At 33.8% G+C, this 27,533-nt stretch overlaps 2 protein-coding genes across 3 annotated transcripts; one reads left to right on the forward strand and one right to left on the reverse strand.

The window, feature by feature from the left end:
- The first annotated feature begins 729 nt into the window (after window positions 1-729).
- Window positions 730-9,135, forward strand: LOC132724764 (multiple epidermal growth factor-like domains protein 10). 2 transcript variants are annotated; one of them, XM_060709728.1, is made up of 6 exons: window positions 733-1,015; window positions 2,825-2,873; window positions 3,377-6,085; window positions 6,240-6,357; window positions 6,978-7,045; window positions 8,728-9,135. In XM_060709728.1, the coding sequence occupies exons 2-6, from the start codon at window positions 2,825-2,827 to the stop codon at window positions 8,886-8,888; spliced, it is 3,105 nt and encodes a 1,034-aa protein (XP_060565711.1). In that variant the 5' UTR covers window positions 733-1,015; the 3' UTR covers window positions 8,889-9,135. The 2 variants fall into 2 exon arrangements, with proteins under 2 accessions (XP_060565719.1, XP_060565711.1); XM_060709736.1 differs by lacking the exon at window positions 6,240-6,357 and having other exon boundaries at window positions 730-1,015; window positions 8,728-8,866.
- A 3,134-nt stretch (window positions 9,136-12,269) lies between these two features.
- Window positions 12,270-27,016, reverse strand: LOC132724780 (GMP synthase [glutamine-hydrolyzing]-like). The gene is made up of 15 exons (XM_060709747.1): window positions 26,917-27,016; window positions 26,034-26,125; window positions 25,440-25,554; window positions 22,700-22,797; window positions 22,141-22,244; window positions 21,327-21,517; window positions 20,747-20,912; window positions 18,503-18,645; window positions 17,628-17,801; window positions 16,487-16,592; window positions 15,407-15,522; window positions 14,740-14,865; window positions 14,195-14,319; window positions 12,846-13,149; window positions 12,270-12,379 (listed from the first exon to the last, which is right to left on the reverse strand). Exons 1-15 carry the CDS (start codon window positions 27,007-27,009, stop codon window positions 12,278-12,280), a joined length of 2,055 nt encoding a protein of 684 aa, XP_060565730.1. The 5' UTR covers window positions 27,010-27,016; the 3' UTR covers window positions 12,270-12,277.
- Window positions 27,017-27,533: the final 517 nt, after the last annotated feature.

The raw sequence follows: 27,533 nt of genomic DNA on the forward strand, positions 1-27,533 counted from the left end.
TAAAGTTCAAATTATTGATTTCTGCTGTGATATGCTATAACTTTGTTGTTTTTGAATGTATTGTCTTCATAGTTAAACACAGTTTCAATTAGGAAAAGTTTTCTAAGAATTTTTACCTTGACCTCAAATATTGTAACTTGCACTTGTTGTTTTTGCTTTAATTGGCTTTAACCCGTAAGCAATGAACGAATTACATTTGTAGTCTTCATACTTGACCAAAAATCCTTGGGACAAAACATTTTAGAATATTTTAATGACAGTAGCTTTGACCTTTATTTGACCTTGAAATTCAAGGTCAGTTTACTGAATTCCCTATCTATACCACTGACACATACAATGACACATCACCAGTTTAGAATCATATGACTCAGGTCCAAGACACATGGTCGTCAGGCGGCCCTCGTGGCGGTTTCATAAGCTGGTATTCCTGATATAGGAGTTTGCAACGATTACTTTTCAAAAACGTTGTCATCAAAGCCTCCGTAAAACGGCATTATCATGTACATTCATCATCATTTTGGAAAATATTCTTCAGAAACATTTAATATAATAAAGGATAGTCCACATCATCATATTTCGATGACTCTCTGCATCTATAAACTTCTTCTTTAAATAATTCATGTTTTATTGGTCTTTGAACATTTGCACTGGCAAATTTTACATTGTTTACCATTTTTTCTTCCTCGCAATTATTCATTTTTGATGCCTTGAGACAATTTACAATAATTATATGAACTATATTGTTAAGAAAACAGGGAAACTAAGACTGTTCCTGTTTTGTAAGATGTTTTTTATCGTCTTACTCGTCAGTTGGCGATTTGCTTGATAAGAATAATGGAAATAAAAAAGTGATGAAGGACAATAAGCGTCAAAAATTTATGTTAATTTATTGTTGTAGAAAAGACAAACATGCTTTTTATAATGTTATGATACAATGTAATGGATTAAGGACATGAAAGATGCTCATCGCCTGAAGTATAAAATAACGCTAAATGTGAAATAATTTGTGATAAAGGTAATAAAATATAAACAAAATATAAACAAAATAGTAATTTAATTAAATTCCATACAAAATATTTAATCATCTGCATTCTGCCAATTACATAAGTAGAGTACAGGATTTTTTTTGATTTTTTTTTGTGTTTTTATTTTTTTTGTTTTTTTTGTTTGTTTGTTTTGTTTTGTTTTGTTTTTTTATTGTTGTTGTTTTGTTTTTTTTTTGCTTAATTTTTTACGATGACTCGTGTTGGTGCTACGTACGTAAAATCCAACGAAGAAATGTAATTGTCAAAATGCAAAAGACACAAAAGAAGGGTCAGCTATACATATGGAAAATGAGTAACGTTTTGAAAACTTTAAAAGACCCACCCTTAAAATAAATGCCAATGAAAAATAAACAAGTATTCTATGGCTTAATAGGCTTTTAAGGAAGCGCATATCGTTTCTTTTTTTTTTACATGAATTTAGATTTATGTATTAGATTCATGTGAAGAATGTATTCTTCAGCATAACGGTAAATGATCGAAAATAACTATCGGTTTAACAAAAGATAGCTTGCGTGTACTTGTAAATTATTTAAAAAAAAACTACGGTCTGTTTGTTGTAACATAGTCTATAACCTATTGTCCAATCACTGGGGATTCTATAGTGTAATTTTGAAGTCGTTTTCTCCTGATTTTAATATATTTTCAGTGGGTTAAGTGACGGAAAATCTCCGTAAAATGGTTGTTTTTTTTTGTTCAAAATATATATAGTTTGAAATAAATGAACGAAATGCATGTCAGTCACATATACATATTTCCCTACGGATCAGGAGACCCAAGTGTTCACGCCGTGAGTCTTCATTTGAAAACAATTATATGCGCCCAAACTGTGCCGGTCGTTGGCACAAATGTTTTTCGAGCTGCTGATGATGACAGAAACGCTCAGAAAATGGCTAAAATTCTGACAAACAGTCAAGATTACTCTTATTATTCTATTCTTCGGCTTCTTTTGTGCTGAATTAAGACGTTAAACTATCATTTTTAACATTTTCTCAAGATACCCTACCTATAATAATCGATAGATTTTACATCTGTCGTCATTGTAGCAACCCCCATAACTGGCGACGTTGATAAAAAGATTATTATTATTCATAGACGTTATTTGGCTTTTAACCCCAAATCAGTGTAAAGGGATGGCAAACTTCGTGATAATTTTTTTCATTTGGAAGGATAATTTTGAGAATAAGTAAACATTTCTATTTGAATATGCTCATGCTGTGGCCTGTATAAATTCTCCATTACCGGTTACTTAAACATTATTTGTAGCTTTCGAAACAAAATATTTTTGAATAACTTAATTTAGGCTTAATTTAAGTCTACAAAGAAGCTTTGCTTTCTTGTCAAAAGTATCCGTCCAAATGGAAAAAAATATCACAAAATCCGCCCTTTTTGCACCAGCAATTTCTTTGCCACACTTAAACCACACCCGAAATCACTATATGATCTCCCCCTGCAGAACTATCCATGGCCAGTTTAAGATGACAGTAATGAGCGACCTCGGTCAAACCGAAATCTAATCTGGAATAGGTGCATTGTTATAGCATATTGTACTCAAACGCTTGTATCAAAAGGACTAGACGAAAAATACATATGCACAGTTTACCACCTGACATGTCTGTATCAATTAAATCCTATATCAATTAATATATGTCACAGCAATAACATAGGATAAGAGATAAATTAACTGGTCACTGTTACTTATGAAACCATCACCAATGTACAGTAACTATTATTGTCTTTGGAATTTGTTTAATTTGTTTGTTGTTGTTTTGTTTTTTCAGATGTTTTGCAAACTCCTTATTGTTTGGCTTTTCTTTGCATCCAGCGGAGGTAAGTAAATAAAATCACAAAAATACTCAAAAAGTTTCTTTTTAACCCTTACCCTCTTGGAACCCAAAATGATAAGCCACAGCCAGATGTTCATCAGTGCAATCTGATAAGGCTCTTTTAAAATTTAGTTTCCATTTCCGTATCCTAAAAATTAAAACTTTTCCCTATATTCCACCAGGCATTGAAACTCACGTCATAAATGAATGGAGCTTTTGACCTGTCTCTTCTAAAAGATACATTAAAATTAAATATTTATTATAAACTTTTGTATATCATACAAAATTCAGTTATATAAAAGAAGTTCTTTGACATACCTTTTGATAATTATACACTTTTTATTTCATATAAATAAATTAGGTTTGAATTGTACGCATTATTTCTTTGTATAATCCAGTATCAATAACAAAATCCCCTCTGTATATATACTATAAATCTAAACGCGTTTGTTGTATGCAATATGGACAATTATAATTATAATCGCATATAGTGCTTTATAATTTCAGCATCAATGCTCTGTCCGCCAGGTTGTAAATGCAGTATCTTTAATATGTGTTCTGATTGTGAAGAGAATTACTATCGCCTAGACAACAGTTGCCAGAGATGTTCAGAAAATTGTCTGTCTTGCTATTCTAACAAACGTTGCGATGAATGTGACAGAGGCTACTACTTGCATACATCTACTGGCAACCAGATCCTTTGTCGCCAATGCTCACCAGGATGTCAAATTTGTTCGTCTGAGGAAGAATGTTTGCGATGCGATACGGGATATTCTAAACAAAATAATTCATGTGTAAAATGTAAGCCAGAATGTAAGGAATGCCTGTCGGAAAGCACTTGTGTTGGATGCAATGATGGTTTTCATTTTAATGGCGACTCGTGCCAAAAATGTCCAAGCGGATTTTTTAAGTCTGTTTCATCGTGTTTACCTTGTCCGATGAATTGTGAATCCTGTTCAATTTTTAATGAATGCACAAAATGCAAATCGGGGTACTATGGAATAACCTGCACACAGATGTGTTCATCCGGGTGTACAAATAATGAATGTGACTCGTGGACAGGAAACTGTGATTGCAAAAATGATTATTTTGGACCCAAATGCGACGCTTGCGTTCCGAATAAGTTTGGGGCATATTGCAGAAATGACTGCCGTAGGGGTTGTTTAAATGGTATATGTAACGATGACTCAGGGTCATGTAACGAATGTAAACCTTCTTTTAAATGGCCTTGTAAAGAATGTGAAGACGGAAGATGGGGTGATGATTGTTTAAGCGTATGTCCTAGTACTTGCAAATCATGTCTGTCCGATACGAAATGTCTCAGTTGTAAAGATGGCTATTATGGCGTGAGTTGCAACGCAAGATGTTCATATGGGTGCTCATCCGATGTTTGTGAATATGAAACAGGTGTCTGTTCGAAGAGTTGTAAAGCAAACTTCGAAGGTCCGTATTGCGACCGGTGCATAGCAGGAAGGTACGATAATTACTGCAGTAAACCATGTCCGGCAAATTGTCAAGATCATGTATGTGATGTGAATGATGGCACCTGTTTAAAAGGTTGCATACCGGGATTTCATGGGCAACACTGCAACCTGCCGTGTCCGTCGAACTGTACTATTTGTAGCGAGGTAACAAAATGTCAGGCTTGTGTTGATGGATTTTGGGGTAATATCTGTACGAACAAGTGTTCAAACAGTTGCTTAAACAGAGAATGTCATTTAAATGGAACTTGTATTTCGTGTATACCCGGATTCTATGGCAATCATTGTGACCTGCATTGTCCGGAAAACTGTATGGGCTCTGTCTGTACACTGGATGGTTTTTGCTTCAACTGTAAGTCAGGATATTCTGGTAAACTTTGCTCAGAGCCATGTTCGAGACGCTGTTCATCAGAAAAATGCAAATTTGATGGAACTTGTTATGAATGTGTTCCCAAATTCTATGGAGACAGATGTGACAAGAATTGTCCTAAACATTGCCTGTCATGTACGAATAGTACATGGTGTACAACTTGTGACAATGGTTACTTTGGACCTTCCTGTAGTGATCGGTGTAGTTACTGTAAACTCAACACTACCTGTAACAAAGAAACAGGACATTGTAAACAGTGTGACGACGGTTTCTATGGGCCTGTTTGTAACTTGAAATGTAATGAGAATTGTAGAACATGTAATAGTTCAAGTAAGAATGCCGGTGGCAGTTGTTTATCTTGCAAAACGGGATGGTATGGAGGGTATAATAGTGGTACTTATTATCACTGCAACCAAAGCTGTTCCACTAATTGCTTAAAATCATCCTGTAACGTATACAGTGGAACGTGTGAACACGGATGTCAGGTCGGTTATTGGGGAAGTTTTTGCTCGAAACTATGTCCTGCAAATTGCAAACACAGTGGATGCCACAGTAATAACGGAACATGTATACATGGTTGCCTTCATGGTTACTATGGCAATAAATGTGACTGTCCAGAGAATTGTTTTTGTATAAAGCCTGGTATCTGCTCTGAATGTAAGGCTGACTTTGAAAATGTTGACCGAAACTGTACATGTACTGTAAAGGCTTGCCAAAACCCTACACAATGCACGTCATGCCTTGATTCTACATACTATATGTCTAACTCTTCTTGTTGCAAATGCAATAAAAATTGTGACCAAAATAAATGTACGTCAGAGTTTCAATGTAAAACAGGATGTAAACCTGGGTATTACGGATCCGCGTGTCTGACCACGTGCAATGCACGTGCTGCGTTCTGTACGGAATGCACGATAGATAAAGACGGGGAGTACGATGACTGTTTGTCGTGTGGTGACGGTTATTTTCTCCAATTTAACTACACTATGCATAAATCACAGTGTGAACAATGTAAAAAGTCGTGTATCGATGGAAAATGTGATGCAAATGAAGGTTATTGCCTTCTAGGCTGTTTAAATGGAACTTGGGGAGAACAGTGTGAAAAACAATGCTTCAGAAACTGTTTCCATTGCGATCGTCAAACAGGAATTTGCACCAGTTGCGTTGGTGACGCATTTTATGGTCTATTCTGTGAACAGAAATGTAACGAAAACTGCGTTGATAAAGTGTGTAATAAATCAACAGGGAACTGTGTTCACGGCTGCAAAGTCGGGTTTTATGATGGAAATTGTCAAATTCCATGCAGTAAAGACTGCATCAACGGGACATGTGATAGAGACACAGGATACTGTGTTGTCATAAAAGGTAAGATTTTCTCGAATAGCTTATAGCATGCATAAACAAGTTGAAACTTTTCATTTTCATTAACGAAAAGGTATTGTAGGATAACAAGTTTGTGGATGATTACAAAAAGGTCACGGTCATTCCAGTTGTACTTTTGGTACTTTTCTATATTCAGGTGAAAGTGGAAGGGATGATTTATTCTTACAGCCTGTCGGCATCTCGATTATGCTGATATGTGTAGTTGTGTCCATGATTTGTTCGAGTATAGCCATTATCTGTGTCGTCAAAAAGCGGTATGTAGTGTTATTATTTTTCTATTATATATAATAATTATTTCATATTTTAATAAAGGAAGAATATTTTTGTCAAGACAGAATGGATTGGGTGAGGTAGTGAGTAAGTTAGTGCGCGCACGCGAGTTGTGTGTGGGTAGGCTTTGTGTAGCCTTCAGCCGGTCGGCTCAGTGAGTAACTGTGGGAAGGAGCCAGGGAGGAAGTGTTACAGATTATTTGTTTACATTGTTCAGACTCTAAGTTATCGTTACTTTATCATAGGTAATATTTTTGTCTGGTATCACAAATTAACAAACCATTGTGTCGTTTGAAGGCTGTGTTGTCATTAAGACATTATTAAGCTGCATTGAAACATTTACACTGTTAGTTTTTATTTTGGAAGAGCATAGTGGTAAGGATGACCTCCCAACACAGGGTTCATGGGTTCGAGCCCTTCTGGGGTCAGAGCAATGCCCCGGGTAATTCGTAGAAAAAGAATCGAGTGTATCATATAAATATATTTGGTAAAAAATTACATATTGGTAAAACTTTCATTTCATTAGAATGTGATTGTGTGATATAAATATATTATTATTATTTATGATATTGAAGTCATTATATCATTTTGTTTAACATTTTAGTCGAAATGGGAGACGCCAAAATATAGACTTACACTCGAGCGTTAACTTTGATGGCATGGGTGATTTGGGTAATTATTATAATTTTTATTTGAAGGCGAACGCTACAGTTTTAATACAATGAAAACTGCATACTACAGTACCAGTAATACGTAATTTTATTTAAACCTTGCCAAATCTTAGACAAGAGCTGTCGGTAGGACAGCAACGCTCGACTATTCTTAGTGCTTGATTGTAAAAAAAAATGCTTGATACAGTTACCTACTCCTGTTTACAGATTGGGGTAATGATGGTGAACAAGTGTGCAAAGTTTCAAAGCCATATGTCAATGGACTTTGAAAATATTTGAGGTATTACAAAAACTTTAACGCAAATTCTATGCCCAAAAAGGGGAATAATTCTGTCAAAATGCTTGATACAGTTACCTCCTCCTGTTTACAGGTTGGGGTAATGATGGTGAACAAGTGTGCAAAGTTTCAAAGCCATATGTCAATGGACTTTGAAAATATTTGAGGTATTACAAAAACTTTAACATAAATTCTAAGTCGAAAAAAGGGGCATAATTATGTCAAAATGCTTGATACAGTTACCTCCTCCTGTTTACAGGTTGGAGTAATGATGGTGAACAAGTGTGCAAAGTTTCAAAGCCATATGTCAATGGACTTTGAAAATATTTGAACTACAAATGTATTACAAAAACTTTAACGTAAATTCTAAGTCGAAAAAGGGGCATAATTCTGTCAAAATGCTTGATACAGTTACCTCCTCCTGTTTACAGGTTGGGGTAATGATGGTGAACAAGTATGCAAAGTTTCAAAGCCATATGTCAATGGACTTTGAAAATATTTGAACTATTACAAAAACTTTAACGTAAATTCTAAGTCGAAAAAGGGGCATAATTCTGTCAAAATGCTTGATACAGTTACCTCCTCCTGTTTACAGATTGGGGTAATAATGGTGAACAAGTGTGCAAAGTTTCAAAGCCATATGTCAATGGACTTTGAAAATATTTAAACTATTACAAAAACTTTAACATAAGTGGTTACGCCGACGCGGACGCCGACGCTCGGGGTACTACAATAGCTCTACTTATTCTTATCGAATAGTCGAGCTAAAAATGATAACCGATATATATTTTGAGCAGTAGAATTGGAGATCACCCATCTCGGGTGTATCAACTACATGTGTATGCCCCTGAAAAAATCCCCATTTTGGGGGAGGGAGAGGTGATTTTTGTTTTCAGGACAGACTGCATGGACATAAGTGTAACAAACATACTTATTATTTTGGTTCATGTTTTTCATTCTATCCTTGGTCATCTACATGAAACCCCTTCTCACCTTGATTGTGAATTATCTGCCCTTGAATTAAGCAAAAAAATCAAATTCAAGGGCAAATAATAGGTGACCTTTAAATGCTGCTGAAAATATTACTGTCATTGTATTTTAAAATTAAGCAAAGGTGAAACAGAATCTTTTACTAGTATATGTTTAAGTGAATACTGTAGCGTCCGCCTTTGATCATTATTTACAATTATCAAACGAGTCGAAAGAAGGTAACAAAGTAGATCGTTCCAATACAGTAAATGTGAAAAATATTCACACCGCTTTGATTCAGCGATGCTACAAACTAATTAAAGTTTTTTATATTGGATCAATTAAAGTAAACAGAGTCTCCATCTATGTCTTGAATAATGGTAATTTTGTAGGGGGAGGGGCGTTACTTAATTATTTATATATTTTTACATTTACAGACCACGTGTATATGAAGCCATCCGGATCTTCAACTCACGATGCTCCACTAGTTAATTTATATAGTACAAGCTGTAGGGCAAGCGAAATTGATACAGATACGTACATACATCCTATCCTTACTGACAACATACCGTCACCTGACTACGAGGAGATCATGTGATATGTTATCACGCGATATGCAGTTATAAAACATGTCACGTGACAGATTTGCTTGAATTACAGACAATGCTTAGACACCTCGCCTTGACATACTAACTTCAGTTACAGTCCATCCTTTTTACATTGGGAAAATATAACATGGCAGCAGATAAAAATTGGGAAATTTAACAAAAATATATATTAATAATAATCATATGTGAATTTTCATAAAAAAAGCCAGTTAGGCCTAAAATTGAGCTGGTCGTATCCACAGACATTTGGGGTTTGGAGCTCAAAACGCCTTTAAAATCCAAATAAAATGCATATTTGTCAATCCCAGCACATGTACTGATCATATATATAAAAAAAAACTTAATATAAGCCGTTTTGAAAAAAATTCATATTTCAACATCTATAATAATACTATAGTTGTTGAAATGTGATTTTTTTTCAAAACGGCATATATTAAGATTTTTTGATATATATGATCAGTACATGTGCTGGGATTGACAAATATGCATTTTATTTGGATTTTAAAGGCGTTTTGAGCTCCAAACCCCAAGTGTCTGTGGTCGTATCTTCAGTACCTCTATTCTATGTAAAGGCTGGATTATTTCACACACAAAAAGAAATATATATTTATCACCGGCAGTGTGTATTAAAGCAGCAAGCCTTCAGATTTGTTTTTAAATTTTATGAAAACCTTAAAAACTGCATTGATGAGTAAATGTGTTGTTAAGTGTAATGTAAATCTTCGGCGATTTAGCATAGACCAAGGCACTATCCATATAATCCGTGGAGAAAAAGTAAATGTTTGGTAACAATACAAATGTACTAGGTGTTATTCAGTCATATTTTGCGTTAGTCATTCATTTTAAAATATAATGTCGCTGACATTGTGTTGATGTTATACATTCAGTACTTTATAATCATAATCACATTTTAAACAAAAACAAAGGTTGCTAGAAACCCATACAGATTTAATAAATCACAGGATGTCGTCTGCGATTGTCTCTAAACTTCCCTCTTTTCTTCCTTAATATTTCTCATTCAGGATGAAAAATAAAGATATTGTTTTTATATTCTATGGAAGTTAAAAGATATCCGTACATTAAAAGTGTCATTTTTTTCGTTTATTGTACAAATGTATTTATGTCTTTCTAAAGTCACACATATGGCAACTTTCCAGATGATGCTGTCAATGATACCTAATAAGACTTTCTGTATAGACATGCGCTGTTTCAGATTTTTTATAATTTATTATTGGATTTAACGTCGCACCAAAACAGTATAGGTCATATGGCGACTGTCCAGCTTTACAGGTGAAGGAAGACCTCAGGTGCCCCTCTGTATATTATTTCAGACACAAGCGGGCACCCGAGTAGAACCACCGACGTTCTGTAAGCTAGATGGATAGCTTCCTCACATGAAAGAATCCAAACTCCCTGTCAGAATATGAACTCACAGTGGTAGTTTGATAGCTTTCTCGCATGAAGAATCAGAAGACGCTAGTGCCTCTGTCTCAAACACATGTGCAAGCTTCCTTGTAACACACTGCAACAAATAATTTGTCTCTTCCAAATCACTTCTAACATTATACAGCAAAGTTCTTTCTAAATTTTAAAACCCTAGGCTAAAGTTATTCATTTGTATGGTTTTTAACACGAGTTCAATCTATTTTTATGGTTTTCTAATTTTAAATTATATTGGTAAAAGCATCATACGTGTATTATTTCTGGCAAAAGCAGGTATTGAAAACTGGCAGAATTTACAGTAATGTTTAATGACGCACGCCAAATCAAAATCCAATCAAAAATGCTACATCTTAAAGGCCTTCATTTCACATAGAGAACCATTTATATTTAACTATTTAAATCTCTTAAAGGTCCATTAAAAGCGAAAAATGCTACATGTACATCATTTTTATTTCACAAAAATCTTTTTCTCGATTGTGATTTACATTTTTCCAAGACAGTTAAGGTCACATGGTGACTTTATAGCTTAACTGGTAGAGGAAGTCCCCAGGTGCTCCTCCGTGCTTTCAGGCACCTGCGTAGAACTACCAATTCTGTAAATTAGCTGGATAGCTTCCTCACATGAAAGAATCCAAAGTCCTTTGACGGGATTCGAACCCACAGCGTTTACAGGAAAGTGGTTTGAACTCAACGACCTTTACAACTTAGCAACAGACACCCTAAATCCATCCCTCGACATGTCTTACACAGTGGCAATAAAACTTTCTTGTTAAAAAAAACAACGGCTAGGTCCTGAAAGAATTTCAATCAACACATCTCATATATATTAAAGTGATTACAATATTCACTGGATTAAAGGATTAAAAAACATTATAGCATTTTCACAGTATTTTTATTAGTCATTTTAGGATCAAGAAAGAAAAGGTTAAAGAAAAAAATCTTTGGAACAGTACAGTCATACATAACTTTAAAAATATATAATTTTTCTTAAGGTTTTAGTTCTAAAAGGTGAATATTTATTATTACATTATGATCAATGTCCGTCAGTAAAAAACAACGAACAAAAAAATGAGGAAAACATGAAAAACAATAAAAGAAAGTGTCAGCATTTTATAAAGCAGATACAAGTGTATGTGAAAGTTAAGCCAAAGCAAAATTGTTGCTTTATATAAAGAAAAAACTTTTTCAAAATTTTCCCAAATTTCAACTCTGACATTTCATTTTTAAAATGCCAGAAAAACCACCTTCTTAAGAAAAACCGGGGTAACCCAGACTAACTAGAATTTTTGTTTGTTTCATTTTAGCCCTTTTCCAAACATCATTTCAGTCAAACAGGCGAGAACTTTTGTAATGTATGACCAATTTAATGTCTGACAGAGAATCTTATTTTTTTGATATATTAAAATGTAAAGCAGATACCAGAGTAGAATCATTGACCCTTAAATGTGACATTATGCGCATTTTTTTTTCTATTGTGAAGTTGAGCTGAATATGTATATGTATTTCAAAAGATGGATTATTAAAATGATGATTGACCAATAATTGATAACGACAAATGATTAGGATATGCCAAAGCAAATGCCCAAGTTATACCCATTTTTTTATCAAGTAAATATTTTGATAAATAATGAAGAATATCCACAAAAATTTCCATTGGTTATCTGTCTCAAAGGTTATTTATTGTTATATGCAAAATATAAAATGGAAATTAATTATGGTAAAATGGCAAGCTATTATCACTTTTACCAGTACACTCACCATTTACACATGAATGGGGGCATAATGTCACTTTAAGTAGTCAAACTAGCGTAAAACAGTAACTAACGAGATTCAAACTACAGATTTAAATTGAAACATAATAACTTTTTTTCAGATAACCCCCCTCATCCTAACGAGATTCAAACCATATTTTTTTGTAGAATTTTTACAGTGAAGGTCATTCCCACTCGGTTGTGCCTGGCGGTTTGGAGGAGAGATCGTACATCACACGAGATATTCCTGGAACAGTTTCTATGGCCTTTACCATATCTTCAATCACCTGGAAAATATTATCATAATTTTATCTCCCTACAAATTAAGAAATGAACTATTTCATAGAGCTACAGAACACTTTGTATTCTATCAAAACTGCAAACTGCATATTGAGAGCTATTTTTTATGCAAATTAAAAAAAAAAATCATTTTTTGGGATTTGTTTTTTTTTTTTAATTTTATTTTCCCAAAGGGTTTAGTTTATACAAGCAACCACATTTGGGGGGAGAAAAGCAGTAATCCAAATAACCTGGTTAGTTAAATCCCCAACTAAATAACCTTCTCAATGAAAGAAACTGCCCCTTCAAAAATAGTAAAGTGGAGAGGTGAAATTTCAAAATTTTGTTCAAACATTTGGAAAAGGGCAACTTACATATAAAAAAAAATTTAACTTTTTGGAATTACCTTGGGGCTAAAATTTTCCCCCTAATTTTTTTTAAATGGAACCGTTTTTTTCTTAAAAACATGTTTTTTTGAACAGGCAAGTGTTTGTCCGGTTGAGCAGCAATACCCGTCATAAAGTCGTGGGTGAGGAATGTTCTAATCACGACTGACCTTTGACACGACGGCTGATGTTGTGATAGATCTCGATCAAAGTGTAATGGCACAATAACAATAGGCATTTGACTAAGTTTATGTGTACATTTAGAGTCATGTAATACTTTAGTTGCGACATAGTCTGTTTGTCTTAACGTACTTAAAACACCCTCTGTGAGATACGTGGGAGTGATATCTTCCACCGGAAACTTTATAGGATCTCCAAATATATACACAACTCTGAAATAAGAATATACAGAAAAAATATTTAATAGTAAGACATTTTCATTGGAAATTTGTCTCGAACTCAAAGGGTCAAACAAAACATCAGATGCCATTACAAATTAATCCATGCAATATGAAACCAATACCAAAGAGACAATTTCTAAAATGATATCAATAACAACAGGTGAAATGCTGAAAAAGGAAGGTGTACTTCACTGTACCAATTATCTAATAAATCAGCGGATATATTGAGGGTGGAACGCAAATCAGTTGTAAGCCCTTTTTTACTTAACATACAATACTGCAGTTTTGAGGTCAACTGTCAATATGTAAATGTAGAGGTTATGAATAATGTAGGAAACCATTAATGCCAGTAATACAATAATACATGTATTTTATTTTTTCCCTGTATTTTCTGGGAGCATAATAAAGGAAGTTTCCACTATTTCAAATATTAACACTATGTTTTTAGACTTTTGCTAATTCTTTCCCATCAGGACAAAACATTTTTTTATTAATGATACAGTTCATTTTTCAAGCTTTTATGGTTGAGTTTCTCGGTACATAAAAACTGTTAGAATCATATGCCAACCTACAACCTTTACCGGTAGAGAAAGACCTTCAGTCAATATATATGTTGTATATGTTAAAAAAATCAGTCTACCATAAAAGACTGGGTCAACTGTTTTTGAGTGAGACCAAAAAATTGTTGGAGCACCACCCTAATACTGTATTTCAGTATACAGGGCGCTTGAATGATAAAATGACAAAATCTCGCCTTTTCACCCAATGCGCTTAAGGATGTCTAATTTATTTCTTCACACTTATTTATGTATAATTATGTACGTAAAATGTACAAATCAGCAAAAAAACCTGATATTTTCTACTTTGTGATCATGATTTCTGCAAGCGTCTAGACTAACTGCTCAAACACTGTTGCAAGTTAAATCCAACTGTTTAACACGACAGAATTCAACACCCTGGTGTGATTTTAACCCATATCAAAGAGATTTTTGCTCGGTGACATTACCATGGAGACGCCTAAAGATAAAACTATTACCTGTTAATATTATGACAAATTCTAGGTATAAGTTTCGCCAATGTCATTATTTTGTTCCAATCTACATCAGCAGGTTTGGTTTTAGATGAAAGACCAGCCACATAGCTATAAGTTCTACAGTCACCCTACAAAATAAACACAGTTATTACACAATTTTAAGAATCATCAATGTTAAGAATCGTTTCATTGTTTGCCTGGTTTCAGTGATTTTCCTGCTTATATAACAGACTCCGATAAAGGGCCTCTTCCCAATTGAAATTTTCTTTAAAATCATGCAGTTTTCCCAAAAATCTGAACTTAAACCTGCTTTTTTTATTCCCAAATAAGCCAGTGGAGTGTTAAAAGTATAAGTCTAGTCACAGACACTATAAAAATCATATAGCAATGCTTCTTTATTGTTTGAAGAAGATTATTTCAGACACAAACTCTGGGAAAAGCTATCAAACTAAAGTAACCTAACGAGAAAGATTTCTAAAATATAAGTTTTCTAGTATATATATATAGAAATTACTGGTGATTATTTAATTGAATACATTGTTACTTACCTGTACTCCTACTGTTTTTATTGGCAGTAAAGTTGCTATGAAAGTATTCTCTTTACTAAACTGTTCCAAGAATTCTTGCTCCTCTTTTGATGTACACTTTAATATTTTACTGAGTAAATTATGCGGCTGGAAGGAAAATAGAACAATGACAGTAGCAATATTTCTCAAATGGTCATTTTGCTTGCTCATTCAATTTTTATGTTAAAAGATACGGCAAATGTTCAACACTATTTCACATTGAGGTAGAGGTCACGTATCTCATTTTACAATTCAGAATTTACTTTAAATATTTTTTACCTGCACAGCAACTTTTCATTATAGCTAAGAGTCATCATGAATAACAAAATTTTAATCTTTTCTTTTAATTAAAGTACATAAAGCTATATATCTATTGACCGAGGATAGTAAAATTATTGCTTATATTGCCATTAAAATTACAAAATTAAAACCGAGTGGGGCATGCATGAAACTATTGCCATACCTAAAAAAAAATAGCATAGGAAAATTTTGTTTTGAAAATTTTTATTCTGTTAATACAATATTGTGTAGATAAGCTAGCAGCTGGATAGCTTTCTAATATGAAAAAAATCAAAATCCCTTACAGGATTTGAACAGGCAAGTGGTTTAATCACAGAAACCCCTATCTTGTATTAAACAAATAACTTACAGTTTTGGATGCCTGTGCAAAATCTACGATGAATTTTAAGATAACAGCAGTCTCTGGAAAGTCTTTACAAATATAAGGTTCTTCAGCACAAATTACACGTATAGCTAGACCTGGACCTGTAAAAGTACAATACTAACATGTAATTATGACAGTCTCCGTAACTTTCATCATCTAACTTCCATTTTCAATAAAAAAGCCATATATTATAAGAAGATATTTTCTGCTGTTGGCCATACACAACAAGTTCTTGCAACTTATATTAATCACGTTCAAGTACACTTCCTGGAACTAACCAGTACTTGTGTAATATGGAGAAACATGGTTGTGACCCAAAAGTTAAACAGAGCTTGAACCCATAACCCTTAATCCCTGGGTTTAGAGGCACACACCTTAACCACCAGGCCACCGTACCCCTTCAACAACATTAATTTTGTAAATAAAAATACATGATTTAAACAAAGCAGTTATTACAATTTTAGTTGTCCATATTTTACATTTTAAGTAAATTTTAAGATAATATGAATAATGTAGGGAGGGAAATATCTAACTTTTAAAAAAAATCTTGTTTTTAAATCACATTGACAATGTTGAGGTCATATAAGGATATATTGCCGCTATCAAACTTTTTCTGGAGAATAGAGACTTCAAAAGCCTATCTGTTCATCGTATCAGTCACAAGCTGGGGTTTTCTTGGCTTTGTTTATTGTTTTGGTTTTTTTGTTTGTTAGGTTTTAGGTTTTATGTCCCATCAACACAGTATAGGTCATATGGCGACTGTTCCGCTTTACTGGTGGAGGAATACCTCAGGTGCCCTTCATGCACTATAGGCACATAAGTAGAATAAAACCACTGATGTTCCTTAAGCTAACTGAATAGCTTCATTCAAAGAAAGAATCCAGAGTCCCTGTCGTGATCTGAGCCCACAGAGGTGAGGGCAAGTAGTTTGACATCAACAACCGAGAAAAGCAAACAAATCATATGTTAGAGACCTCATTTACAAAGACGATAATTGAGAGAGCGAAAAAAATTACTCTGAGGTTAATATTTGTCACCTAGACCAATACTTGGAATGTAATTTACCTGGAAAAGGGTGCCTACTGACCATTTCACTCGGTAAACCCAAATCTCGTCCTATTGCCCGTACTTCATCTTTGTGAAAATCTTTCAATGGTTCAACTACTCTACCCTGTATGAAACATAATAACATTATTTTACTAAGAGTATTGTAATCATTGTTTGTTTATCTATTTTTTACATCAATTTTTTTTTATAATTTCTTGGCAGTCAGTCTACCTAACCGACTTTCCTTGATAACTTACTGGAAATTATCAATTTCAGTCAGTAACTGACTTGATTACCACGTGATTTCTGCATCACACATTAGAGACAAATGACCATTAGAATCCATGTCCTAAAATCAATTGTCAAGGAGAAAAATAAATCTTGTCCTAAGATCAAACTAATAACCCCTGGTCCTGTGGTTACAAATCCCAAGCTCTCCCTATTAAGCTTGGCAGAAAGCAATGATAAGATTAAATACAGATATTAAACATAGAACATATGCATGATGTTTGTTTGTTTGTTTGATTGGGTTTAACATCACACCATCACAGCACAGGTCATATGACGACATTCAAGCTTTACTGCGGTTGAGAAGCACCTCAGGTGCCATTCTGTGCATTTTTTCAGGCATGAACGGGAACCTATGTAGAACGACAGATGTTCATCATTTGCATGAAATAATAGATTAAAATTATTGTAATCTAAATATTTTTTCAATATTAAAAAAAACTTGAATGAATGCATCTCACTTAATCATGGTACTTAGTTAAAAGCTACAATTTTTTATATATCTGTTGACAAATCTAACGGTCAGAACAAACAACTTATGTAGGACTTGATAACGAAACATTTCTGTCATGTTTTAATTCGATAAGACAGGTTAAGTAGTGAACACTTTCAATAATATTCCAGGGAAATAACAGAGCACCTTATTTTGCCTTTTTAGTGAGAGTAACATTTTAATCCTTCAAAACAGTATAATCTGTTTTTTGGCTTCCTTTTCATTTGCGTCAACAGTTGACTTTCAACGTCAAATATGAATGCAATTTTCACAGAAAACACCGTAACTTGTAAAGTTTTGCAAATATTATTGGCCTTTTGTTTTGTTTTTGTGTCTTCTTAGCTTTCACCCCTGGTCCTCGTGTAAAGGTTCACATACCTGTTTTCTTAATTCTCTCACAAGATCTGTGTCATTATGATGTGTTTTTATTGCGTCTGCTTTACCACTAGCAAGTTCCGATGCACTCTCGATCAAATCTGGTCGTAACGTACCCTGACCTAAATAAACCTCCTCCGGTCTCAAATTCAACTCTTCTATAACTTCATTTGCAACCTGAATATATATAACAGCAAATTCTATTTTAGCATTTCATTGTACAAAATTACTTACTACAAAGCTTACATCTAAAAAACCTATTATTTCAATCATAACAATTATGACTTTATCATGTTTTCCTCTTTTCATGCTTCTGTCATCAGAATAGTTCTATTTCCTGAAAAGCTGTAATAAAATCTCAGGAAAACAACTAGATCTTTTAAGAACAGAACATAGCAAACAGCTTTGAATCCTAGTTTTCAATTTCAAGGTACATTTGAAGTTATAGTACTAGTCATAAAGTCAATTCTATGTGTCAAAATAGAAAACTGAAGTGGATCACTGATGATGATATTATTAAAAATAAGTGTCTATTCTCTTGACAGGTTTGGCAGATATAGTAGAAAGATAATTTAATAAATAATGATTATTTACTTTTAAAGTCCTTAGAAAACTTTCAAGTAAGCAGTTATTTAATACGAAGAATGACCAAGTACTCCATCTCTGAAATCGATACTTATTGCAAACTCATATATAGAGTCTTCATTTTTATCGGTGCCAACAAAAACAACCCATTTGGCCAATGGTCAAGAAGGGTATCTTAATCTACAGGCTGAAAATACAACCAATTTTAACAGCATTATAACTGATGATATGAATCGCCAATCTGTTATTATGACAACCCTGCATATATTAACCATGGTAAGTTTTTAACAAACCTTCATAAAAGTATCGCCTATAATCTTCCTCTTCTCTTCAGGATCTACTGTAGTATTTAATGTGTTTGTTTTTCTCTTCTTACCATCACTACTCCCTGAGATAAACGTCTTACCACTGTAGAACTGATGAGCTGCTTTGATTACTGCAAGTAACAAGAGCATCACATGCCGTGTTAATGATCATCTATTAAAATAACCGACTTTGACAACAAATTCTATAAAATATAAAGCTGTTATGAAAGAAAAGCATTGCAACGCTTCACATTTTCAGATCATTTTACTCAATACCAAGAGCTGTCGGTAGGACAGCATGCTTAACTATTTTCAATGCTTGAAACAAGAGACTAGATAATGTAGAATTTTTTAAGTTCAAAAAGGGCCAAAATTCTGTTAAAAATCCATGTAAGAATTATGGACCCTCAGGGATCATTCTGGTCAGGATTTTTAGTGAGAGATTTTCTCTCACTTGAGAAATTTTAATGAGAGAAATTAGATTTTCTTGTGAGATTTAATTTTCATGATGGGCAAGGTTAAAAATATGGAAATTTCTTACTTTTTAAAATCACTGTACATATAAACATTGTTTATCTAATGAGGATATAGATGTAGCTCTGTTTATTACAGTGATTTTTGTTTTCACTTTTTTGATTCACCCTATGCCTTTCTTTTGTGAATTTTTAAACATAATAAAATTCTAATTGTGAAAAATAAATAACACACTTTCATTCTGAAATATAAAAGAATTATACATGGATATCTACTACAACTATTATTTGCAGCCAATGTTCCTAATGGACAACACTTTACTGTACAGAAGTGATTGTCGAGATTTGAAGAATATTTTTTATAACCTTACATTTTGTTTTCTTTATGATTCTCTTCACACACCTCCCTCCATTAAAAAATGTTCATTGAATATGTGACCTGAACACATAATGACAAATATCTCCATATCCACAAATATAAACAATACCTAAAGTAATTTTTATTCATAAACATCATTTTTAGTGTTATAAAACACCTTTGAATAACACTCAGCTTCCTTTTAGTATTTTTTTTAATCACGACATCGCGAAAATATGTGACAAATGAATATTTGTCTGTTTTCCGCTGAAACATTCACAATTCTAGCTGTTGCTGATTGCAATTATATAAAATTAAATACTTTTGTTCAATAAAAGAATATTTATTATCGGCTATTTCATCAGGAATCGTAAAACAAATTTTTTTAATTTGTTCTTTATGGCAAAATTTACGTGGTTGATGTGACATTTAGAAGACAAATTTTACCGATATTTGGTTTTGACATGTCCATTTTTATGTTAGTCTGTGTCTAACAATTTTTATTAAAATCAATTAAAAGTGTTATGTGTAAATTCTCGACTTACAGATAGATAAAGGTTACAATAGCCATCATACCGTATTTTGTATGGTGAATTTGCGGTCTCCGATCGGCAATTATTTTAGGCTAAATAATTTAAAGTGTTGGACTACTTTTTGGAGCTTTTTTTACACCGATTTCATTAATAAATAATTTGAAACTAAATTCTTGATGGGAATCGTAAATTTTTCATCATATTTTTGTCTGATTTTAGCATTCTTTAGATTGTGATTAGACATTTTCCGGCTCAAATTGCCGTGCGAGATTTTCTCTCATTTCACAAATTTCTCTGAGATTTTGGTGATTTTTTTGCGAGAAATCGCGGAAATCGCCCCCTAGAATAATCCCTGGACCCTGGTAAGTATCCTATTATGTTCTCAAATAAGTGTGTGAAATTTAAACCCATTCTTTTCAGAAGTTTTGGAGATACCAACTTTCACAAAAAAATTTAACCAAAGTGTGTCGCCAACACCTGGATGAATACAATAGTAAAATAGTCAATCTAAAAATGGTTATTCTGGAAAAATGAGTGAATAAGCTGATATTTTGCACAAACATAATTGGTCCAGAACTACAAGAAATGACTCAAAAATCTTGGAAATATATATAAATTTGGTCCCTTCACATCAAAAAACATCAGTGGGTCCCTGTAAATATGATGATAATGCAAATTCATTAAAGCCTGAATGAAAAAACAACAGCTTTTGGACAAAACTTTGACATGTCACAATGCAAACTGAAAGCGTTCCACAGAACTTCAACAAACTTGTCTATATAAAGCTTTCCAGATGATTGATGGTTCTAAGCAAATTCCAAAATACCTTCAACATCAACTAAAATCATTAAAACATAAACTATAATACCTTTAACATGAAGACCAATCTTATTAAGAGAAGTCTCGACATGTTCACTCTCGTGTTTTCTCATGAAACCATTGTCTATATGTACAGCTATCACCTGATCGTCTGGTAAAGCTTTATGTAACAGAGCCGCACATACTGTAGAGTCTACACCACCACTTAACAACATCTAAAATCATAAATCTTGGCTTTCTTTAAAGTGGCATCAACACAACATAGATCTGATCTTATCAAGCTTTACTGGTGTAGGAAGACCCAAGGTACCCCTCAATAAATTATGTATGTCACAAGTATCTAAGTAGACTGAGGTAGACTGAAGTAAGCTGCACAGCTTTCCTCATGCGAAGGAAATCCAAAGATCCTGGTGGGATTCAAACCCGGAAATGTGCGTGGCAACTGGCGCAGTCATGTTGAATATATGTGATTTAATATATCTATGTATGTAATTTAAATAAATTTGCAATTAAAAACTGTTTACTTTTAAAATAACCCCTTCAATGAGATATAACATATCATTTTTCCCCATAGAAATAGGGCAATCATATAAACATAATGCACAAAGAAATAAATGGAGAATATGTACCAGTATTTTATGATCTCCTGCAGTCTGTTTAATATATTCTATACACTCGGTTTCTCTAGAAGCCATTGTGAACGTAAAATGGCAACCTGCCAAAGTGAGGAAGTTTTTCAGAATCTGTAAACCATTTACTGATAAATCTACTTCTGGGTGAAACTGTACACCATACAATTTCTTTGCATCATTTGATATGCCTGCAAGTAATTAAGATAAAAAATGTATATAACCTTCCTTATTGACAAACTGTTTAAAATGTTTAATTATTTATTGATGCTTTTAACTTTCCTTTGAAGGGCAAACATTTCAATTCTTTAATTTGTTTTATGTAATATAAACATTGCAAAAATGGCATTCCAGTTTAAATTGCGGCTGTGCCACCTCTGCATTTTTTCAGGCAGAAGTGGGATCTTGAGTAGAACCACCAACTTTCTGTACGTTTGCTAGACTGCTTCCTCAGATTAAGATTCCATAGCCTATGGTAGGATTCAAACCCACAGCAGTGAAGAATTATGTGGTTCAAAAATCTGCAACCTTCACCACCCTGCTGAGAGCCCTCACTTAGTAACATAAAGTTTGTGCTGAGCTATGTCACACTAAGTTAAGGATGTTAACAACAGCAGTGACAGAGGACTTATCCCTGCTCTTTCACTAGCAGAAACGGTCACTATTTTGGTGTAAAAACGTTGCTAAAATAAGATATCAAATCAAGTATCTCTGTCTAATTTCCTTCTGTCTGAACTTCTATTAGAACAGTAAATTTCTTTCGATCTTTTAAGAAAAATAACATCTGAAATGCTCATACGCCGGTAGATCATACCTGCTATAATGTTGCCTGAGTGAGCGATTGCTTTAAAGTTAGGTGCCAGCTTGCCAATACTGTCTCCATGAGTTAACAATACTTCTTGAGATTTCTCTAAACCACTGAAATATCAATACATTTATTATGTAATAATACCAAAGTTGATTCATTTATATTTGTTTATCTGGGTTTTTGCTTATATTAATATTATATTTTTGGTCATATTTCTGCAAACTAATCCACTAAGCAGTCTCTACAGTAATAAACAATTTCTCCACTGGTGACTCACATGATTTCTGAATAATCAAGAGACAAATGACCATAAAACTCAATGTCCAAGATCAATTGTTACAATGGAACTTCCCCTTGCCCGAGGATTTAACCAGCCACACCTGGATTGCAAATCTGTTACTCTCCCTATTGAGTAATGAAGTTAGAACTTTCTAAATCTATGCTTTATAGCAAGTCAAATTTGTCATGATTCTTTCTGCACAGAATACTATTACAGCAGAACACTTTAAAACTGTTTTTCTAAATTTATGATATATCTTATCAAAGATAAGCAAGTTGGGTTTACCTGAAGATAGGGGAAGTTGTGTCTATATCTATGTGAAACTGACCATCTTCTCTTATATCCTTCTTTTCTACTGTCCCATCAAATGTGACATTTAACAACTGCAAATAAACAAAAGATTTTAATATAAGTAAAAAGTCAGACCTCTGCTTTCACTTCCTTAAATCACAAGTAAAAAAACTTTTTTAATAATTTCATTTATGATGACACTGCATTAAAAACATCCTGAAACATTTTACGCTTGTTTTCTTCATTTTGTTCTTTTATTTTTGGGGTATGATTTTAAGTGACATTTACTCAGTAAAGGTCACATGGAGACTTGCAAGCTTCTATTGGAAATTTTCATCTCCAAGACCCTGACTATATACAAGTACTCATTATCCACATGCTTGTGATAATTAAGGTTTCAATGGTTACGTTAAAACTTTATTACCATTTTTCTGTCGAATAAATAAAATGGTTTTGACAAGGCCTCAGTATCATTTTACTTTCATTTGGCACTAAATATTCAATAACAAGAATTTGTAACAGAGTTACCAACGTCCCCCGCATTTATATGAAGCATAAAATTGTGCTATTTCAAAAGATTGAGGTATGGATCTCAGGACATTCAGTCCAAAATTATGATCAATGCTAGATCTGCAAATGTAACAATAAATTTGTTAAAAAAATAAAATGAAACACGGAATTTAAAAATCTATCATGTTAAGCTTTGACCTCTAAGTGTGAACTTGACCTTGGAGGTAGGGGAGCAGGTGTTGTGCATGACATAACGTCTTATTATTGTGACTATTTGTGCCAAGTTATTTCAAAATCCCTTGAACTATGAAGAAGTTCAAGATTCAACACAAAATATACCCTATAACAGACTATGTTAATTTTTGACCTCTAAGTGTGACCTTGACCTTGGAGGTAGGGATGCAGGTGTTGCGCATGACACATCCTCTTATTATAGTGACTATTTGTGCGAAGTATTTTCACAATCCTTTGATCTATGAAAAAAATTATAGACCTGACACAAAAATATACCCTGTAAACAAACTATGTAAGTATTTGACCTTCAAGTGTGACCTTGACCTTGGAGGTAGGTGACCGGTTTTTGCGCATGACACATCATCTGATTATTGTTAACAATTATGGCAAGTATTTACAAAAGTCCTTCATAGATAAGAAAGTTATGGACTGGACACGACATATACCCTCAAATAGACAATGTTGACCTTGAATGAACAAGTACGACCTTGACCCTGAAGGTACGGGTCTGGTTGTTGCGCATGACACATCGTCTTATTATAACAAACATTTGTGCCAAGTTATCTCAAATTCCTTTGATAAATGACAAAGTTATGGACCGGACACGAAATATACCCTGTAACAGACTATGTTAATATTTGACCTCCAAGTGTGACCTTGACGTTGAAGTAGGCAAAACTGGTTTTTGCGCATGACACATCGTCTGATTATTATGAACAATTATGGCAAGTATTTACAAAATCCCTTCATAGATAAGAAAGTTATGGACCAGACACGAAATATACCCTGTAACAGACTATGTTAATATTTGACCTCCAAGTGTGACCTTGACCTTGAAGGTAGGTGACTGGTTTTTGCGCATGACACATCGTCTGATAATTGTGAACAATTATGGCAAGTATTTACAAAATCCCTTCATAGATAAGAAAGTTATGGACCGGACACGAAATATACCCTGTAACAGACTATGTAAGTATTTGACCTCCAAGTGTGACCTTAACCTTGAACGTAGGTGACTGGTTTTTGCGCATGACACATCGTCTGATTATTGTGAACAATAATGGCAAGTATTTACAAAATCCCTTCATAGATAAGAAAGTTATGGACCGGACACGAAATATACCCTGTAACAGACTATGTTAATATTTGACCTCTAAGTGTGACCTTGACCTTGGAGGTAGGTGACTGCTTTTCCCGCATGACACATCGTCTGATAATTGTGAACAATTATGGCAAGTATTTACAAAATCCCTTCATAGATAAGAAAGTTATGGACCGGACACGAAATATACCCTGTAACAGACTATGTTAATATTTGACCTCCAAGTGTGACCTTGACCTTAAAGGTAGGTGACTGGTTTTTGCGCATGACACATCGTCTGATCATTGTGAACAATTATGGCAAGTATTTACAAAATCCCTTCATAGATAAGAAAGTTATGGACCGGACACGACATATACCCTCAAATAGGCAATTTTGACCTGAATGAGCAAGTGTGACCTTGACCCTGGAGGTAGGGGTCTGGTTGTTGCGCATGACACATCGTCTTATTATAATAAACATTTGTGCCAAGTTATTTCAAATTCCTTTCATAAATGACAAAGTTATGGACCGGACACGAAAGTGTGACGGACGGACAGACGGACAGACGGACGGAGCCTATTTCTATATCCCCCTTTTTTCTTCGAAAAGGCGGGGGACAATTAGAATTTAGAACATAATAAATCAAAAATTGCCAGTCCACAAACAATTACACTTTCAAGTGAAAGAGAGAACAGGTAACTGTGTGTATAGGTGCCCATTCGTAACTTTGGCGAAATTGATTGGAGGTAAATTATCACCCCTTTATGGACATAAACTTCGACCAAGCAAATGCTAATGTGGATATAATCATATCACATTATATCACTAAATAAATAGGCTTTATTATGGACACTGAAAAGAATCTTCACAAACAGTGAAATCACACAACATGATAACAATACTAACCTGTAAGCCATAACAGATACCTAAGACAGGTATATCAATACTGAAGATATCTGGATCATATCTAGGAGCATTCACATCGTTTACTGAGTCAGGACCACCTGATATGATGATAGCCCTGTAAATATAATTATACATTTATGTCAAAACTGCCAACACTTTCAAACACAGTATTCTTAATTCTGGTGCAAGACTCAAGACAAAACCTTTACTTTTTTCCAATTTTATCAGCAAATTTGCTATAACAAAACTGTCTGCTCTCTCAACAAGTTCAGCAACAACATGATGTTCTAATTTAGATCAATGCCTACATACTCCAGGATAAATGTATGAAAAGACAGTATGGTAGACCTCTTTAAGGCTTTAAAAAGTTTAAGGTAGACAGCACTCTCACTAATGACTGTGACAATGTGGTACTTAAAAATAACATGTGACATTAATATAATTCTTCATAATTATGAACTTTGTTTGTTCTTCATTTCGCTTTTTTCCAAAAAATGACAAAAATATTGGGTCTTAATTTTCCTTAATGAAAGACTAAAGCTTCTTCCCAAATTCTCAAGAAAAAAACTCTTAAAAACTTCTCTTGCTACTTACTTGAATTTTTTCTCCTTCAAAAAGAATGCTGGTGTGTCTAAGGGTAATATGTCTGTTTCAACATTCAGCTCTCTCACACGGCGATCAATCACCTGAAAGTTTTATTGCATAACATGTTATCACATCACATATTAAATTTCCTGCAATTTGGTTTACACACCTTATATTTCCAATTATCCATATCAAATGAGCTGCGTCACGACAAAACCAACATAGTGCGTTTGCAACCAGCATGGATCCAGACCAGCCTGCGCATCCGCGCAGTCTGATCAGGATCCATGCTGTTGGCTTACCAACCCTATTAAAGTAGAGTAACTGATAGTGAACAGCATGGATCCTGATCAGACTGCGCGGATGCGCAGGCTGCTCTGGATCCATGCTGGTCGCAAACCCACTATGTTGGTTTTGTCGTGACGCGGCTCAAATGTGGAACTTGGCTTCCTTTTATTCATTTTTTTTTTAATCTATACACTTACTACACTTAATACATCTTAAATTGACTTGCCCATCATTCAGGCTGGACAAAATCATGCATCTTCTTAATTTCTAAAGATTTTTTTTTTAAAATATATATATACAGACTAAAAAGCCAACAGTGCAGATCATAATTAGATGACCAGATGTGCGACTGTTTTGGGCTGCACTGGTAAAAGGATAGTGCTGACCACCAGCAAGGTAGTATTTTAAAAATTCCCTTTTGCAGGGGTTACCCAAAAAAAAAAATATGTTAAACTATAATAAAACATAAGGCTAAAGCTTATAAAAACAGCTTGCAATCATGAAGCCAAGCCATGAAGAACTACAATTTAACAGTTTAGATTTTGTACCAGTTAAAATTTACATGAATATTCTAGAACAAAATAATTAAATAATTGAGACTAACCTTGCCATATTGAGCTCCAGCATCCAGAATAACAACTTTCTCATCATGATGCACTCCATTACCATTGACCTCAATCTTGTCAGCCCCACTCATTAGATCTCTGTAATACATACATGTATATATCAACAGTTAATATCATCAGCTTTAACAAGTACATTGTATTATATTTGTAAAACATTGTGTAAAACATTTGCAATCTGTTATCAAATCTGTTATAGTACCGCAACCTGCCAATTTTTTTAAACTGGATTATGGATATGCCAAATTTTGAGCAGTCTATTGCTCTATTGGAAGTTAAAGGGATTTGAATATCATTTTATAGCAACAAATAAAATACAGCCCCGCTGCCCTTGCTCTATACTTGTGACAAAGTTTATAATTTATTACCGTAATCACTTTCAGTTGCAGCAGGTTATGGATTAATACCGAAATACACTGGAATACAGTTATTATGCCATAATTCCCAGTAACTTAAAAGTATTGCAACACAGTCATGGATAAAATTTTAAAATATTTTTTTAAAACCTTTTAAAGCAATATCAAATCCAGCTATTCTTGAAATACTAACTGTATAAATCTTTTAGCATGTTTCATAATATGCAGTAAGGCAAAACAAA

Source organism: Ruditapes philippinarum, unplaced genomic scaffold (assembly GCF_026571515.1).
Source record: "Ruditapes philippinarum isolate M1 unplaced genomic scaffold, ASM2657151v2 ctg502_1_1_1_1, whole genome shotgun sequence".
NCBI classification, from domain to species: Eukaryota; Metazoa; Mollusca; class Bivalvia; order Venerida; family Veneridae; genus Ruditapes; species Ruditapes philippinarum.

Excerpts from the sequence above, each read along its gene's own strand:
- LOC132724764 (XM_060709728.1), top strand. The coding sequence starts at position 2,825 with ATGTTTTGCAAACTCCTTATTGTTTGGCTTTTCTTTGCATCCAGCGGA. Across the intron at positions 2,874-3,376 it reads TTTCTTTGCATCCAGCGGAG|CATCAATGCTCTGTCCGCCA; the intron begins GTAAGTAAATAA and ends TTATAATTTCAG. Across the intron at positions 7,046-8,727 it reads TGATGGCATGGGTGATTTGG|ACCACGTGTATATGAAGCCA; the intron begins GTAATTATTATA and ends TTACATTTACAG.
- LOC132724780 (XM_060709747.1), bottom strand. The coding sequence starts at position 27,009 with ATGAGTGGGGCTGACAAGATTGAGGTCAATGGTAATGGAGTGCATCAT. Across the intron at positions 14,320-14,739 it reads TAAAAACAGTAGGAGTACAG|GGTGACTGTAGAACTTATAG; the intron begins GTAAGTAACAAT and ends TTTATTTTGTAG. Across the intron at positions 13,150-14,194 it reads ATTTGTCATAATATTAACAG|AGTTGTGTATATATTTGGAG; the intron begins GTAATAGTTTTA and ends TTCTTATTTCAG.